We start from the raw sequence: 18,082 nt of genomic DNA, 5'->3' as shown, positions 1-18,082 counted from the left end.
AAAGCTTTAGCCACAGCATTCGTATGCCCCAAAGGCACAAAAACTCTATAAGGATAATATGCGTATTTGTGTGGCAACTGGCAGCTTTCAGCAACACAGCAGCAGCAACAAAAGCAGCAGCAACAACAGCAGCAACAACAGCAGCAACAGCCAGCAAGAGTAACCGTTATTAAAGATTTTGAATACCTAATTATGAAAATGTCAGAAGCAAACGGTTTTTTGTTGCGGCAGAGAAAGAGAGAGAGAGGTGGCCCAATGACAGGGACGGGCATAATCTCCGCCAGGACTCTTTTGACTGTGTGGGTGCGAGGATGTTGCTGGTTGTTGCTGCCAGGCGTTTTCCTATGCCATAGTTGTTGTTAGCCACAGCAGCAGCAACAAGAAGAACAAACTGTGTGTTTGTGATGTGCCTGGCAGCCAAACACGAGCTCTCCCATCTCAGCAGAGAGCAACAAAAACATGGGGAAAATGTGAAAAATTCCATTTTCATGTCACTCAATTGAATTTCCATTCAAACTGCTTTTTCCTTGGCCAGAACCAGATTCTCTGCGTTTTTTGCCACCGACTGACGCTGACGTCGAGCGCGGCGCTTTTCCATTTCGACTCGGCAGAGCCTCCCTCTGGAACCCCCCCCCCCCCCCCCCCCCCCCCTTTAATATTTTTGACCATTTTCCGGACACACACACACACACTCACGAATATGCGGGCAGGCGTTTTGTATTTTTGGGCTTTCTAGCCAAATTAATTGCCTACGGATTTGTAGTTAGTTGCCATCGTCATCGCTTTTGTTGTTGCCGTCGAAAGCTCAAACACAAATACATACAGGCACAACAAATGCCTGCCACACACACACACACACTGCCACACACAATCACAATGGTTTTGGCCAAAAGTCCTTTTTGCCTTGACTGCATTCGGGTTTTATGGCAAAAATAAATAAATTTTGGGTTTATCTCAATGGCACACAAGTCATTTGCAGCTGAGATTTTTTTTGCTCGCTTTCCTATCTCTACTACTATTTCCACAGCTACATCGTTTTTATCACCCATCCCATCCCTCGTATCCTTGTGATTATTTTTTTTCGTCCTGTTTTCCCCTGTGGTTGCTTTTTGATGGCAAAGGTGAGCACATGTGATGGTTCCGGGTTCCAGGTTTTTTGGTTCGCAGTCGTTGCCTGTCGAGAACAATATGTTGGGAACAATTGAAGCATGACGTGGAGATCTTTGGACTTTGGACACGAGCTTACATCGGATTAACATTGTGCTCAAGGCGTTCGAGTCTGTCGATTCGAATGCATTAGGTTCCCAGTTGCAAGGGCAACAAACTGTTGTGGCATAAAGGGAATAAAAATCTGCCAAAGGAGTTTTGTCACATGGAAAGGAAAACGATGAACAGGCTGACAGGTGTGCTTGGACCACAAAGTTTGATGGGAATCATAGGGACATCAAAGAAATATAGCTGCAAAGGTATATCACATTTTCAAAATTTTATCATTGCTGTTTTAACTGCACCTGTAAAGGTGTCCAAAAGAAGGCAGTAAAAAAGCAACTTGTGTTTCAAAATATTGTGTTTCATACTTTAAGACACCTTTGTAAGTACTTTTGACTTATTCGTAGGGAATTTTATATATATCTTACCAAAGCACACCCATGCTGAAACATTCAATTATAACCAAACTAAGCCAAATAGAAGACCAACGTTTTTGTCTAAATAACAACTCAACTGAGCATAGCAGACTCCCGGAAACTGGTCTCCCAAAACTGGCAGACCCTCCAGCCACAACAAATAAGTGTCCTGCGATTTTGGGCCATACAGAACGGCTTTCAAACGGGGCCAAACACAGTGCCTGTGCCTGTGCCTGCTTTTGTTTAGTGGCCAACAGCGATGCCAACTGCAGTCACAATCCACTTGCTCGTGCTTATGGCAAACATGCCTCCTCCCCGGCCCTCATGCAGATTTATTTATAGAATTTAAATTTAAACAAAAGCGAGCAAGAGTGACCAATGCGCCAGCGGCTTTTCCATGGCGCCTGCTCCTGACAAGCTGACAGTCCTGCTGAGCCTGACTCTGGATCCCGGGATCCTGGCTCCTGGCTGCTGGCTGCTGAATCCCACCCAGGCGACATTTCCACTTGTCATGCTTTTGCTTGAGTAATTAAATAACATTTTCCTTCCGCGCTTTACACGCTGGCCAAAACAAAAGCGCCAACAACATTGACAGGCGCTGAAAGTGACGGCGGGATCGGGATCTGGGTGGTTAAAGCCCGCTGAGAACTGCCGATTGGGGGAGGGTCTTACATACATAAGTATATTGTAATAGGTATTGGGCTTTTATGAGGAAAAACAACATGCTGAGACATCAGCTCTGAACTGTGGCAGAGAAGCAAATTCAAATCTGTCAAGTTGCGTTAAATCTACTTTTTGGAAGAGCAATTGGGGGAGCAAGTAAAAATAATTATCGAATGTTTATTTAAAATACTTTTGATAATTTCTGAAAGGAAGTAAACTATCTTTTAAATAAAACCTTCTTATAAATAATCGAAGTGTAAAATGCCAGCCGACACATGAGTGGCAAACCTCTGGGACCATTTTTTTACCCTATAATATTTCTAAATATGTTTTCTTTTAAAAAGTGCGCCCAAAGATAATAAGTTTTATAAAATTTACCACTTTCAAATATACCAAACGCACTTTTTTGATGTCTGCCAACCCTGAAAGAGCTTCTAGTTCCAAATTCAATATTTTTAACAGGTCTGGCATCCTTGTTTATTAAAGCACTTTCCGCTGCAAGCTGGCATGGTTTACTAATTAGTTTGAAATGTTGCAAGTCTAAATTTTAACAAGTGTGTAGGTTTTTCTAAGAAAGTTGAATATTTTATACGCCGGGATAACATTCCGCACACAACATAACCGCATTTATGGAAACGTGGCAACCCTGATTCCATTTTGGCCAACGTTCTTTCTTTCCTGATTGCCAGTCGGCATGTGCGCATGCGCTTCACGCTTCCTGGAATTTTTTTTTCAAACTTGCTTTAATAAAAAACGGAATGGTAAGAGAGTTCTTGAAAAGCTGAAGAAATTTGTCTTAACCAAGTCCCTGTTTATTTTTGTCAGCCAAAGACGAACTGGCGCCGCAGCAAGTGCTCGGTCCACCTGCCCAGGAGCAAGTTGGTCGAAATACGGCCCAAGATGTCCGGCACTAGCGCTGAAGAAGGCCCATCTTGTTCTGGATCTGGACCCCGGATGACTGTGGAGACTCTATCACCCAGTCCCGCAAAGGGGGACTCGAAAGAAATCTCGACTTGCGACGGGTGTCTTCACCCTCTGAAGGAAAATACCAAGGCCAATAAGGTAAATGAGGCTGTAAAGGGTCCCATTTTGCCACAAGGGCCTCAGGTTGGCCGCCTGCTATCCGTTAGGGAGAGTTCGGCTAAGGTTTCGGAGTGGGATGAGCGTCTACTGCCCTCCAGCCAGATTCGCAACAAGGAGAACAAGGAGTATCCCAAGAAGGGCCCCCTCTTGACCGGAACTATGCCAAAGAAAAAGCTAAGCGGGGAGGGCCAAGGCTGGAAGGGCTTCTCGGAGGACGTGTCCCTCTACAAGAATCTCAATACCCCCATGCAGCCCAGTAAGAGTGGTATTGCCATATCAAGCGATAAAGATGATTTGGCTAATCGGAAAAAGGGAGCGATTAAAAAGAAGACCCAAATGTCGACTGGGAATCCCCTAAAAAGGAGTCACGCCTCCACTATTCCGCTTAAAAACGATAATCCCCGACAGGCAGAAAATGGCACTTTCCTGGAGAATAAGGATGCTGTGATAAAGGAGAAGCTTAATGATCCTATGTGGTGCAACTTGAGCTCAGAGGATTTTGTTTTCCAACACAATCTGGACAATAAGATTTTGGTGAAGACAGTGATGCCCAAGTTTCTAACCAAATTGCAGCCGTCAACTAGTGCGGATATTCCGCATGAAGATCCAAAGAGTCTGCAGTCCCAATGGATTCCTCCGCAGACCAGTGATGGGGACATTCGCTCCTCTAAGAATCAGGATAAGGTGGCTATGGATACACTGATGCCCAAGTTGGTTCAGCCTCCTCCCATCTTGAACAAGCCCTCGGCTAAAAATCCTGATCCTCTGAGTGAAGACTTGATTATCATTATGAGCGACGACGAGGACTTGCCCATTCGCGTCCCTAGTAAGGAAAAGTTCAGTCGGGATCCCATGTGGAGCTCCACCTTCATTCGCTTGAAAGACAGTAAGAAGAAGGCCAATGTGGTTGAGAAGCCAGTGGAGGAGAGCGTTTGGCACAAGGACAACCTGTGCGAGGTGTCCATGCGGGATATCATGGACCCAGATGTTCCTCCCAGCACCATGGAAGGCTTGCGGAGCGTCGAGGCGATCTGCATGCGGCTGAGGGGCATCGATGTGCCGGGCAACTTGGGCATCCTGCAGGAAGCGCCCACATTCGAGGAACTCTTTGATGTCCTGAATATTTAAGATTTCGGGTACTTGGATTATAAAGCCTAGTTGGTCGAGGTTGAAGTTTAAAGTAACCGAGAACCGAGCGACTATTTACGACTCGAAATCAGAAAAAAAGTATATTTCCCTATTGAAGCAACATAAGGTTTTGCACCTGAAATATCTATACATTTTTTGTTAGTTGCTTGCTATAAGTTTAGCACTGAGAAATCCCTGTGTTCTTTAAAAATACCAAAGCTATATATATATTTTATAAATCATCCTTAAACATGCTGTTTCTTGTAACATTAAAGATTTATTTGAAAGTGATATTAAAGTTATACAAAGACATTAAAATAAGTGTTTAATATATTTAAGATGCCCATTCCCTTCTCAATAGTTCTAGAAACATATATGTTTTGAAGGAGGAATCTTAAAACAAAAATTATACTCGTTGCAAACATTTTCCCAAGTCTCTGCTAGTCAAATATATTTTTGCAAATATTTTTAACCATTTCACTCATTCCCAGCCTTCCTCTGCAGCTTGTAACAATAAATACTGTGTGCAGCTGCAGCAACAATAGCTGGGAAAAACAGCAATGGCATCAATTTTTTGTAACATGTTGCCAAACATGGCCGAGCCACGCCCACAGCCCGTAGTCCACCGCCCACATTCCACAGCCTGGAGCAGAAGGACTCCTCCGGCAGATGCCGTTGGCGATGGCGATGCCACTGATGTTGCTGTTCCTGCTGCGGTGGCCACTTAAATGTCGTTATGTTGTCGGGTCACGCGCAATGCCCCCTGGCCTCCCAATCCACATCCATGACCATGTCCTTCGTCCTTTGCCACCATATATATTTTTTTTGGCCAGCGGGGCCAAAGGGAAAAACAACTTTATTGCCGCAGCAATTATGCGTAGCTAATAAAAATGTGCAGAGGTGTTGGCAGCAGCAGGGGGTCGGAAAATCTGGGAAAATCGAGGAGCTGGGGGGTCGGAATAAAATTTTCCTGGGGCAGGCAGCATCGACAGCGAAACGATTTATGCAAGCGGGAATAATTAATGCGCTGATTTATTTAAAAACGTGTTTTGGCATTCAAATGAAGGCGCCAATTCTAGAGAGTGCTGCTCTCTGTTCCATTAACCCATGGTGGGATGGCAAAAAAAAATAAACATAGATATCTAGAATTATTTTATAAGTTTCCCAGGCATTTCGAACTGTTCTAACCATTTGAAGTTCCTAGTGCTAGCCACGAAAACGGGCATTAATGGGTTAACATGTGTGAATTCTCGCGCTTTGTCGAAATGCAAATTTATATGCCAGCTTTTGACAGCAACAACAATCGCATAACCAAAACAAACAAGGCCAGAAAAATGGGGAAAAGAAGAAAAATCAAATATGTTAAGCGGCATTTAAGCGAATGTATGTGCCACACGAGATAATGCCCCCTTCCCTTCCCTGCCCTTCCCTTTTGTTTGTGTATTTTTCTAAAAATTTGCACGCATTGCATTGTTGTACTTTTCGCTGTTTTGGGTTCTCTGTTTGTTTGTCTTTTTGTTTGTTTGTTTGTTTGCGGCACACACACATGTGCGGTTCCCAACGGCAGCGTCCCCTAAAAGTATGCAAAGCAACGGAAACATGAGGGAAATCGGGAAAAAAGGAAGGCGGCACACGCCATTTGGGTGGACTTGTGGGTGGCTATAAGGCTATATGGGTGTATGGTTTTGCAGGAGATGTGGGAAATGTAAACGGAATTGTTTTGCCCGCTCGATGCTGCATGTGTGTGCGGGTTTGGGTGTGGGTAAGTGTGGGAAAACGTGCGGGTGTGTGTGTGACAAAGGGATAATGACTGGCAGCCAGGATATGCCCACACCCACACCCACACACACGGCGCGCTGCGTGTCTTATCACCAATGAAGGAAAACACGCACGGCCGCTCAACGGGCTCAAGGCAACGCCAACGGGGCGTATTGACAACGACTAGGATATGCCCACCGATTCCCCCCTTTGGTCCTTTGAGTCCTGGAGTTTGCTCAAAGGACTTGCGTCGGTTTATCCTGCGGGAGGGAGAGGTTCGAAGCTGCCGGGGGAAGTGCATTGTGAACAGGTTGTCGGCCTTTTTTGGGAACATGTACATATCATGCACTTGTTGATAAGCTTTCAGTACCTCAACTTTAATATTGTACTGGGTATTGTAACTATTGAGTCTTTGTCAATATTATTTTTACTTACGGGTAACTCTTTGTGAAACATATTGAATTTTTCTTTATGGCCTCAAAACGATGAAACACCATTTATAAATGATTTTTATGAAAACAAAACTAAATCAATTTGAAATATTATTTAATTTTAATTTTTAAACAACATATTTAAATGCCAATTAGGTTTAAGGGACCGAATTTTATTTAATGAAAGTTACCTAAGAGTTGAATGATTGAAATACATGTTTGCGAATAACTATAATTCGATGCGTTTGCACAATTTCCAATTTAATTTGATACTTCACACAAAGGAGAGCAAAACTTTAATATCGATTGAAGTTTTTAAACAATATTTAAAAAGATACTCTTCTAACTAATATAAATAAAACTATTTGAAATAAAACGATCCTTAACAGATTAGTTTGCTTATAGTCAATAACTTTGTAGTTTATAAATATTAAAATTGATAACCAAATTAAAGTAGAAGCCCTTATCAAGTTTTTGAACCTCCCGCCATAACTCGTTACATTGTGCCAGTCACAGCGAACCACAGCATATAATCGATAACTACCATGTTTCTTAACATTGCCATTCTCCGTTAAGCCTCTGTTAAAAACGGTGCTGGTAAACGTCGTCATAAAAATATTCTACAGCACTGATATATTTGAATTTAAATTTGAAATTTCAAGCTAAAAAGAAAACACTGTTTTACACATACAAATCAAGCCCAAAGAAATCGCATATTTAGTTTTATAAAAATAATTGCACTTTATTTAATTTAAGCCCTAGATTAGCATTACAATTAGGTGTCTAAAAGGTAATTTGTTCAACAATTTCCATTACGTAGGGGGCGCACCTGCCACGCCCCGAAATGCATCAGCAAGGGGCAACAACAACGACTCGATTACAGTTAAATGACTATTGTTCACTGACTCAGTTTCCGAGGGGCGTTTCTAAGGTTTCAAAGTCGACGGTTTCTTTTTTGGGCGGGCCGTTTTGGGACATCATTGCATTAACGTAAACTTAGACAAACGGGGTTTAAGCACTAGTTATCACATAGTAAACTTATGGGGTAGGTGTTTTCCTTCGTTGCGATTGCATTGACTTGCAGTTGAGGGACTCCGATTCTGATCCAGATCAGATAAGCTATCTTAGCGATAGCCCAGCAGGTATTTGGGCAGGTAGGTGATGGAGGACAGCAGGCTATAGCTTTTGGGCAGAACAAAGAGTTTTGGGGGGTCATTTGGGTAATTTATTGTCATGGAAACTACAGAATCTTGCCACCAAAAATGTATATATATACAGGTCTTAACCACCAGCGTCAACAATCACCACATCAAAGGGGCCATAACCATCGGCTGATGTCACCGGCACTTCAGTTCGATCTTCGGCGCTGTTCGATCATTAGTTATTCGATTTTAGTTGTTGCATGAACCACACCAGGACGTAAAATAAAATGTGTTCGTTATTATAAGGTAAAAATTAAAAAAAGTGAGAGTGCGAAATGACGAACAAACAAACGAGTGACAGCATAAGAACTACAAGGAAGCGATTAATTACAATTACAAGTTGAGTTTGATTAGGTTATAGGAAACGACACCAGAAGAACACGCAGATAAACTAAACAGTGCTTACGAGTTGGTCAATCCCTTATAGAACCAAGACTTCCAGGACTTGGACGACTCCTCGTCGATCTTGGACTCGACCTCGGCACAAAAGTGCTTCCGGTCGTGGGACCGTCCACTTCGGCAGTCGCAGATCAGTCGCTTTTTGCACTCGGCATCGCAGGTGGGTCGCGCCGGGGAGTTTTTCCAGTAATATCTGAAAGATATTCCAAATTAAATATTAAATTAAAATTCTTTATTACGAGAACCTACTTGTAGTATAGCTCGAAGAGCTCCTGATTGTTGGTCAGCTCGTTGAGCAGATTATTCCAATCGCTGGGACGCAGGGCCTTCATGTTGTAGGCCGCTCGGGCTGTATAAAGTTTGTACCAAATAGGGTAGCCATACAGATTGGCCTCCTTGAGGTTCATTATCCAGGACTCGTGGTCGATGACCAGTCGCGTGGTGGAATCATGATCACCATCCACGTAGTAGATCCGATAGCCAGGATTCAGATCGTAGTAAGGCGATACCGAGGGACCAATGTAGGCAATTCCATTGGGATGAGCTGGAAAATATAATTTAATTAGTATGTTTGGGTAATAGTTTATAAGAAAGTGTATTACTTAGATCATGGGGATCATAGAACATTTCAAACTCATCGTAGTGCGTGTGTCCATAGAACTGAGCAGTCACTGTGCTCTCATAGCGCGAGATGATCTTGTAAAAGTTGCGCGACCAGACTTTCAAACAGTCGGAGTGTCCTGGCGGAATATGGCCTATGACGTGCACCTTCTCGTTGGAGAACTCGGCACTCTGAAGCTCATAGATGAACCTAGAAGGATATGTTAATAAAGATTTGCCTAATGAATATCATATAGCTTTTCCCACCATTGCAGTTCGGTGGCGGGATCCGTGGAGTTGAGTAGCAGCCACCAGTTCTTGTTGTTGCAGTAGTTCATGTTCAGCGAGATGATCCTGAAACCAGGGCGCACCAGCACCGAGTAGAAGGCACCTCGTCGCACTGTGTGGGTCACACTTTGGGGCAGCCAGCGGCGCCACTGGACATCCAGTTCATCGTAGAGCCAGCTGATGGAGATGTCCACCTGGTTGACGTACGGCGGTGGAAAGCTGTTCACCGGGGCACTTTCGTGATTCCCGAGAGCTGGAAAGATGGGTATGCCCGGAAACATTTCCACCATCTGCTTCACCGTATCCTTGATGATGGCCAGGTTCTCCTCCTTCGTCTGGTTCCACACGTCATGGGGTGGCAGATCCCCCGTCCACAGGATGTAGTCGATGTCCTTGTGCGTCTCTGCGATGTGCGACAGCATGTGATCCACCGTCCTCTTGGGTGTGTCGCACTTCCGGTAATCACCCCACTTCCCTGCGGCCGCATTCGGCGTGGCAGGACGACCACTGGTCAGGCGACAGCAAAGTGGCTCATTGCAGTCCGCATTGGAGCCCTCCGCATAGTGGGGATCATAGTGGGTGTCGGAGATGTGGAGGACCTTGAAGAAGGGGGCAGCTTCCATGGGAATGGGCAGATCGGCGAGACGAGGTGGCTTCGGCACTGGCGGGAAGATGACCTCCCATTCGTGATACGGATTATAGACATCCGCACAACCGTCGCCTATGACAAAGCTGCAGAGCTCGTCGGGACTCAGGTTGACCCTTTTCAGAACGTATATCAGTTCGCTGCCAAAGAGCTGGGCCACTCCCTGGCACACCCGGGCACTCTGGATATTCAGATTGGTGCAATAGTCCGTGATCATGCGGATCAGCTCCGCATCCGTCTTGCCCGACTGAATCTGATGCTGCAGCATTCCGGCACCCGCACGGCAGGCGGTGCAGGTCACCTTGGACATCACACTGTTCTCGATCTCGAAGGCCACCTGCTTGAGGTTCAGCAGCTTGAGGGCCTTGTCCACGAAGGGAGGATAGACCAGGCCATCTCCGCCGGCCACATCGTACCACAGCATCCTCGAGCTCGCCGTCTGATTATGGCGGATGTCCACCAATCTCTGGAGGAACTCCGAGTCGGAAGTGTCCGAGGGGAGGGTGCGATGGGTTCGATTCACGTGGAGCATGGGTTCCAGGTGAGGCTGAATGCTGCGCGGCTGCTCCTCAATCACCCATCGCTCCATTTCCGGCTGCGTCCAGTTGTTCTGCGGCCTGAGGCTGGTGAACAGGAAGGGCAGGGCTGCAACTATGAAAATGTATGATTACCTCCATTGATTCCGATGATGACCCCCTCTAGAACTCACCATCTGCCGCCGATAAAACGGCTAGAAGGGCCAGGATGAGCCAGCATTTTCCCCTGGGTCTCGAACTCGAACTCGGACTCGGCCACGGCGGCTGTTGCTGTGTCATAACTGGTGGACTTGTGGACTTTGCCACGCCAGGCCAGTCCAGGTGCGGATGGGGTATGGAGCTCCACAGGTAGCAGGCGGCTTGACCTACATAACAGGGTTTACCCAAAAAAATAACAAGCGGAGACAGCGAATTGGAGAGTCATTATTTTGTGGAACGAGTTTCATTACGGCGCTTTTTTTTTAAGTAAGTAAGAGTATGTGCAGTGGCTCATCAACGATTTCGGTTTGTTTTGGTTTTTAGTATGCAGTTTCTTTTCCTGCTTGATTTATGGCTAGTAGCATTAACATTTATGTAATGCAGTGGACAGGCTCATAAATAAACTGGCTGCTGCTATAACATTTTAATAACTGTCTGTGGAGTTGTCAAGTTTCTGTAATCTGTATAAAAAAGCTGGCCAAGTTCCCAGCAATTTTAAATCAATTCTTTGTAGGTCAAAATAAAAGGTAAGCACAAATACCACCCATGTCTAATGGAAATTCCTACTGCCAAAAGTCAAATCATTTCGGCCTGAGTTATTACATTTGATGTCATGATTGTAAGCACCAATCTTGTTTGTAAATCCTGCTCATTTATTCAGCCATAAAGGTATCTCCGCCCTACAGACCATAAATCGTCCCTTGGCTTTTGTCGCATTATGTTGCTTGGCCACAAATCCTATTGCAGTCATTTCCAGAGCTGAAAACCGACCCCAAGCCCCAGTTCCAGCCAAATCCACACCCCTTCGCCACTTGACCTTTCCGATTGCCCGTCACTAGGGATACGAAATCTAAATTTCAATTTGTGTGCGGGTGTTTGCCGCTCTCATCAACATTTGACAGCACTTAAAATCTCGTTAGCTGTAAATGGCAGCCGTGTTTGAACACCCACAACACAGCAGCAACATCGGCAGCACCAGCAACATGAGCAACAAACATGAGCAACATCATCAGCAATCGGGGAAATGTCACCTCCCGATGCATCCAACATTAGGTGGAATTGTTGCAGCGCTTTTATTTGGATTGACAGATACATTTGTAACCCACTATTGCCGGCGACTCATGTGTGATGTCTTTATGTCGAGTGTTGTTAGCTTAAAGCTTTTCTCATATGTCACAGTCCCCTGGAAACCCTCGGTTTATTTACGCTTTTTCCGCTGAGATGGCCTTATCAAAATGCCTTATCAGCATCTGTCGTCCAGATGTGATTTGATGATGCCGTATTTTATTTGACGCTGTAGTTTTTATTTACTTTTTTTAAACTGGGCTATCAAGTTGCTGTTGTTGTTTGGAAGGAAGTGCCCTTATCGGTGTGAGCTATATAACGAGTTAAATGCCTTAAATAAATATACATTCACAAGGTTTGTACAAGGAAACAAATAATCAACAAAAAAGGGGAAGATTAAATTTAAAGATATGAAATTTTATATACCATTAGTCAGCCGATGGAAAAATAAACTGTACAAAATCAAAGAACTAAATAATCTTAATGGAGTTTTTAAGGTCTAAGAAGTGGTACTATTTTTTCTTTGGAAATATTTCTTTAAAAGTATTGAAAAATACGTTAATCATAGTTAAAGATATGCCTCCACATTCGCGTCTTTGACCCTGACTCATCTTTAGACAACCAATTGATGGTTCTCCCATCCAAACAGCTATCACATGACACGATATATAAAATAGCAATCAAGTGCGAGTAAACAAAACAACTAAATTCAATTGATTTGTTTGTGGTTTCTGGCCTTAGGAGTGCTTCGTGTTTTGTGCGGGCAACATATACATTATGCACCGGGCTCAATGCCACCCATCCAATTGGCATAGCCCCGCCAAATCGGCCGACAATGCCCCATCTATAAGCCAGACACCCCGACAAACGATGGACAAGTGTCGCAGCACGAAAGTACATTGGCCTCCCGGCGGAGAGAAATCGTCGGCGTCTTGTAATATCCGAGGGTTTTTCAACTGTTTTTATTTGCCGTAGAGATTCGAGCGAAAATCGAAAGTGCCTGCTCTAGGGCGCGGGGTTCGGATCAACTAGAAATGCATTATTAACACATTTGATAGGGGGCAGACGACCAGAAAACCCGTTTCGCGGACAAGGTTAGCCGAGGACAACACTAATTTCCAGCTGAATGCAGGTCAAGTTACAGCCATCAAATGGGCCTGAACCCGAGCTCGAACCCGCTACCAAAAGACATTACAAAACTATCAAAAGTTAAGCCAGATCAGACTAGACTCTTCCATCAACCGGTTTTATAGAGTGTATTTACTACACCTGCAGCACGTGGTCAGAAAATGGATTTTTGGCACACTCCATCTGCATTTGATGGCCGTTGTTCTGCTATTCAGCTTTCTCATTCACAATATAGTAGGTTAGTCGCGTTCATTCAGGGCACGATTACTCCCCAAAAAAGGGCCTCTCAGCGGGCCACCGTAAGTCGGGACAAAAAATGTATGTATATATGCGGCCGAAAAAACTTTCACTTTCTTTAGAAATTATTTTTTATAATATAATTTCTTCTTTCCTTCGCTTTTGTTATTTTGACGGGGCATGTGCTAAATGGAGTGGGTCCCACACCCAAACACGAAATCCCATATAACATCTGAATCTCCCAGGGCTTAAGTCACTCCATCCAATCTTGTTGGCTTTGCTTTTAGTGTCTATTGTATAATGCTGCAGTCTCGGTCACGCTGCATGTAATGTTTTAATGAACATTTCTGGTTTTATAATAATTAGGAAAGAGATGGGAGAGCGCTGTCTACGGAGACCAGCCAGATGAAAATGAAAACGAAAGTGAGTTTCTTTTCTTTTCCAGCAGCAAATTGGCCTATGGAAATTTTATAGTTGTGTACCGAAAGTGATTGATTGTTTTTCAATGATTTCATAAAAAGAAAGCTTCGATTGCAAGAATGTGGCCGAGAATTAACCCATTTAACCCAAAATATCACGTTTACAAGTAATCACAGATAAGTAGGAATTATTTTGGGCACGTAAACGTTAGAAAAGTAAGGTACTTCGATTCCCCATTAAAGTCATTTCGATCTTTAATATTCATGGTCAGTTTCGGGGAGTGCGTGTGGCTTATTTGCCATTCGGTATGGATGAGATGGCCAGTGGCCAATGGAACAGCCTCGTCATGACCAAATACTGGCCTATATATTTGTTTTTGTGGCTCGGGCGTTTTGGTTAGCGGGGGCTAATTAAACATGCAGCCATGTAGCCACTCATCGTACCTCAAATACCTCGGGTACAGCAAACTGCACGCAAATAGAAACGGAAACTAGAATGCCAAACGAAAGCGTAAAGATGCGTAACCAGAAGTTAGGATTTGTATTTACTATATACCACATCGCCTTAGAATGGGCCGCAAAAAGTGAAACAAGGTGGGGATTTTGCAAGGCGGTCTGCGCATGCGTGACAAGTTAAGATACCCAAAGTGAAATGCGCAAACGTGTTTTTCCTGACGCTTTGCTTCTGACGAAATGTGTAACAGTAAATAGTGGGGAAAAAATCATAGTAGCCAGCACAACTGGTTTGTAGATTAAACCAAGACCAAACCAAAACATTGATCAAAGCCGCAGACTTCGCATAGTTACCTCTTCCCAAGTCCCAAAAAATGCACAATCAACGGGCACTTCTGAGCCGAACTTTCGTTCTTGACCCACAACGAACCCGCCTTTGTTCTTTCGATTTCTGTTTTCTTTGCTTACGGCTCGGCTCTTTCCCTTTTTATGCTTTTTATTTGTCTGGTTTTATTTGTTTGCCACTTTTTCTTTCCTATGGTTACACTATTTATAGGCAATATTGTGCCATAATTCGCAGCTTTGCTCCGCTGATTGACCTCATTTATTTGCGATTCGTTTGTTTGGCCCACGGTTTTCTACAATCGAACTTATGTATTTCTTTTTTGGCCTGCACTCCACACTTGTCGCTTCGCTTTGTTGTTTCTTCTGCCGAAGATTTCACCCGCCGCACAAAGAATTCGCGTTTCTCCTCTGAGAGAATCCAACCGCTCGCCGCGAACCGCCGACACTGAATGGTTGAGAAACGCAGAATTCAGCTTTTGAGTCGAGCTTCGGGCTCTGCAGCTAATAAAAGTTCATGGGAAAAAGAGAGAGTACTTTATAGATCCCAAAGAAAACCGGAGAGAGCTTTTTCCATATGAGTAGTTAAGTCTGGCGTGCCCAACAATTAACTTATTTCAGCTCTATCTCGCATGAAAACTGTTAACTATTGTTATAAAACGGAAGTATCTAGTATAGATAGAATCTGTTCTACAGATCATGCATTGTTTCGGCTACGATCTGTTGACTTTATAATGAGTTTCTTAGTCACGAGAATTTTTCGTTAGAATTGGCTTTGTTCGTTAGCATATTTTGGCATGACTTAAACTCGTTAAATGGATCTTAATATTTGGACAACTTTTGTTTTCTATTTTATGTCATTAGCCACAAATTGTTTTTTTTATGAAAGACCGTCTTACTTAGCTTAATTCTTCGTAAAACTTTGTCTAATCTTTTCCTCTTTGGAGTGACTAAATAAAATTACTTATAAAATATCCAGTTTTCCATTAATTCATACTTTTATTTTGTGCTTCCTGAAAAATCTTAAAAAGTAAATCCAAGTACTAGCATATTTGCTATAAACAGGTGTTTTGAGCATGCAGCTCATGCTCTGACTCTGCCAATTCTCCATAAATAAAGCTACTTTAAATTATAAACACTTGTATTATAATGACTTAGACCTTCCCGATCTTGATTATGCCAAGTGTTAATGGTTAGTTATGTAGTTGCCAACACCCATTCACATTATTCTCATATTTACACATTTAATGAGGTACATAATTTGCGTATGCCTATATGCGTATTTGTAGGTGATATACTACCCACCGTGACCAATCGTTTTTTCGGCTGAACAGGCTGAATAGGTGGGGGCTGGATCCATCAATCAAGTTCTGCTAACCGTTGGCCCCCGTATCCGACAAATGCACTCGGGTGATTTATGACCGCCGCCTATCAGGCGGAGGACTCGATTGACGCACTCGACGAGTCATCGCACTGCTTGTAAATGGTGAACACTTCCCTCTTTAGGCTGAGGAACCGCCGCAGGCTACTGGGATCCGGCTGCACTTCTCCAGAAACTTCATCCGGTTGCTCGACATCCCGGATAACCGGGGTGGCTGCCATATCCCGGGTGGGATGGCACCTCCAAGTGAAAGTGGGCGGTCGCAAGCCGCAGCAGCAGCTCCTTCTATCCATCTGATCCGTGGGCATGGCATCCTGAGCCTTACCAGGACTGCAGCCAAAGAACCCCAGTATCTTCTGTTTGACCAGCGATACAGTTTTGATTGTTTGGGTGAGAAAGGTGTAGAAAATGGGATTTAGGGCACAACTAAACAGGTTTAGTATGCCAAAACTGAAGTACAGCAGCCAGTCGATGGGTTCCGAATAGGTACCAAACAGTCGCATGATCAGGAAAACCCAGGCGGGCAATCGAAGGCATATGAAGACCGCCATCATCAGGAGCACCACCACCACCATTCGGCGGTGTCTGGCCTCCCTAGCCAAGGCAGCAGCTGTGGTCTTCTTCGCGGGATCCTTGGCAGAAATTTGTGGCGGCAGCGAGGCCTTCTCCAGAGCAAAGGGCAGGGCCACTCCCACGGCACTGACCAAAGTGGTGGGCATCAGGAGATCGCCACCCATCGACTTGAACTGACCCTCCTTGGGCTCCTGCTGCTGCACCTGCTGCTCCTGGTGGTAGTGCCTCCTTAGCCACAGTTGCCTCGCAATCACCGCATTCAACCACACGAAGGACACTATGCAGGGCAGGAAAATCAGGGTGAACAGTATGACGTAGTAGAGTCCGATGTCGTGCTGAAACAGAATATTTATAGAATTGCATATATAGTAAATTGTTTTTCACCCAGCTGATAAGATAATCATAACATTGATTTGACAACCCCCCTCCCTAATCCCCTTAATCGCTGTCAACTTTATGAATAAAGCGATAATCCAGTCGATGACTTACGTCGCCGGCCAGGCACATGTGGACCATTTCCAGCTCGGTGACCACCAGTTCCTCGGGAACTACTGTCGGCACTCCTCCGCTTTCATCGGATGAGTCATCATCCATCCGCAGGAGGTAGATTCGCTTGTATTCGTAGATCCCCAGAAGAGGTCCAGAGGCTCCTATGGAACAGGCCCAAATGAGCAGCATGCACAGGCAGCTAAAGCGTATGTCGGGATTCCAGAACCCCAGCACGGGTCGCATCACCGCCAAGTAGCGGTCCAGTGCAATAGCCACCAGGGTCAAACTGCCGGACAGCACCGAGGTGGTGGTTATGAACGGCACGAAGTTGCACATAAAGCCGCCAATGGTCTACAAAGATTCATTTTTGGTTTATAATAAAAATCCAGTCTCAATAAACTAAGTTTAGGAAATATGAAGAAAACATTTCAAACTATTAAAATGACAAAATTAATATTAAGTTGAATAACGATACAAATGAGTTTTGGTTATTTCATTGATTGTGGCATATATGAAATTACATTATTATAAATTTCTTTACATTTAATTATGTTATCCTCAACCATTTAAAAAATATGTTGAAAATAGTTCTGATATTTTATTAGATTTTACTTTGATTTTACAACTTGGAAGTCCTTTACTCAACATTGTTATATATTGTGAAGTGTCATATTAATACGATAATTCATTACCCACTTTTCTATATGTAAAGACCTTTTTTAACGACTATTTATTGTATTTCTCAACATTTTTAGCAAGTTGAATTCGAGTAAATTACTTATATTTTATAATAAATACGAAAACCGGAAACGACCAGATAGTTCAAATTTAAGTTAAAGCCCCACTTAAAAGGATACACTATTTAAAATGTTTAAGTGTCTTTCATGTTTAACTCTTTCTATTCGAGGATATGTTGTTAATACAAAATGGGGTTAATAAAATATAGTTCTTGGTACTTCATCACTATTTCTTCCTCGTTTTCCCAACTCACCCATAGCTGCAGATACTCCGCCTGGAACTGGGCCATATAGGACACGGAGCAGAAGATGCTGGAGACGAGATCACTGCAGGCCAGTGATATGAGGCAGGCTCTAAAGAAGGGACGCAGCTTGCGGCGGGTGTTCACATAGAGGGTGCTCAGGTTCCCGGAGAAGGCCAGGCAAAACAGGATGCCCACCACGGCGGTAAAGGCGTGCTGCTTGAAGCGATTCAGCTGGCTGAGATCCCCGACGAATACGCCAGGATACGGCTGGACCGCCGGGCTCGGGGTGGCCTCTCCATACTGGGTCTCAGCCCATTTTAGGTACAGCACGAGTTGATCGAAGGTATAGTGGAGCAGGGCCATTTCCAACCCCAAAAGCCCGAAAGTATGCCGCGCCAAAGGTCCGGACCTAAAAGCTTCCGCGAACAGACTGCCGACAGATTTATGACCACCGAC

The 18,082-nt window shown here is 44.1% G+C and overlaps 3 protein-coding genes across 5 annotated transcripts; 1 reads left to right on the top strand and 2 right to left on the bottom strand.

The window, feature by feature from the left end:
* Positions 1-2,839: 2,839 nt before the first annotated feature.
* LOC119549636 lies at positions 2,840-4,499 on the top strand. Its single transcript, XM_037857823.1, has 2 exons — positions 2,840-3,049; positions 3,114-4,499. Exons 1-2 carry the CDS (start codon positions 3,047-3,049, stop codon positions 4,497-4,499), a joined length of 1,389 nt encoding a protein of 462 aa, XP_037713751.1. The 5' UTR covers positions 2,840-3,046.
* A 2,910-nt stretch (positions 4,500-7,409) lies between these two features.
* On the bottom strand, positions 7,410-14,642 carry LOC119550546 (sphingomyelin phosphodiesterase). Of its 3 annotated transcripts, none has more exons than XM_037859276.1 (7): positions 14,214-14,642; positions 10,533-10,724; positions 9,157-10,474; positions 8,892-9,100; positions 8,539-8,833; positions 8,297-8,482; positions 7,410-8,054 (listed from the first exon to the last, which is right to left on the bottom strand). In XM_037859276.1, exons 2-7 carry the CDS (start codon positions 10,636-10,638, stop codon positions 7,970-7,972), a joined length of 2,199 nt encoding a protein of 732 aa, XP_037715204.1. In that variant the 5' UTR covers positions 10,639-10,724; positions 14,214-14,642; the 3' UTR covers positions 7,410-7,969. The 3 variants fall into 3 exon arrangements, with proteins under 3 accessions (XP_037715204.1, XP_037715206.1, XP_037715205.1); XM_037859278.1 differs by having other exon boundaries at positions 7,410-7,870; XM_037859277.1 differs by having other exon boundaries at positions 9,157-10,468.
* Positions 14,643-15,490: 848 nt separating this feature from the next.
* Positions 15,491-17,989, bottom strand: LOC119551235 (gastrin/cholecystokinin type B receptor). Its single transcript, XM_037860474.1, has 3 exons — positions 17,636-17,989; positions 16,645-16,995; positions 15,491-16,490 (listed from the first exon to the last, which is right to left on the bottom strand). Exons 1-3 carry the CDS (start codon positions 17,987-17,989, stop codon positions 15,633-15,635), a joined length of 1,563 nt encoding a protein of 520 aa, XP_037716402.1. The 3' UTR covers positions 15,491-15,632.
* Between the last annotated feature and the right edge of the window lie 93 nt (positions 17,990-18,082).

The sequence above is a fragment of the Drosophila subpulchrella genome, chromosome 2R (genome assembly GCF_014743375.2).
Source record: "Drosophila subpulchrella strain 33 F10 #4 breed RU33 chromosome 2R, RU_Dsub_v1.1 Primary Assembly, whole genome shotgun sequence".
NCBI lineage: Eukaryota > Metazoa > Arthropoda > Insecta > Diptera > Drosophilidae > Drosophila > Drosophila subpulchrella.
This window is presented reverse-complemented; position numbering and strand designations above follow the sequence as displayed.

Bases quoted from the DNA above. Each gene is read 5' to 3' on its own strand.
- LOC119550546 (XM_037859276.1), bottom strand. From the start codon at position 10,638: ATGACACAGCAACAGCCGCCGTGGCCGAGTCCGAGTTCGAGTTCGAGA. The intron at 8,834-8,891 runs GTAATACACTTT...TATATTTTCCAG, and splicing joins CTATGATCCCCATGATCTAA to CTCATCCCAATGGAATTGCC. The intron at 8,483-8,538 runs GTAGGTTCTCGT...AATATCTTTCAG, and splicing joins CTCTTCGAGCTATACTACAA to ATATTACTGGAAAAACTCCC.
- LOC119551235 (XM_037860474.1), bottom strand. From the start codon at position 17,989: ATGGCCCTGCTCCACTATACCTTCGATCAACTCGTGCTGTACCTAAAA. The intron at 16,996-17,635 runs GTGAGTTGGGAA...GAATCTTTGTAG, and splicing joins CGGAGTATCTGCAGCTATGG to ACCATTGGCGGCTTTATGTG. The intron at 16,491-16,644 runs GTAAGTCATCGA...ATTCTGTTTCAG, and splicing joins ACATGTGCCTGGCCGGCGAC to CACGACATCGGACTCTACTA.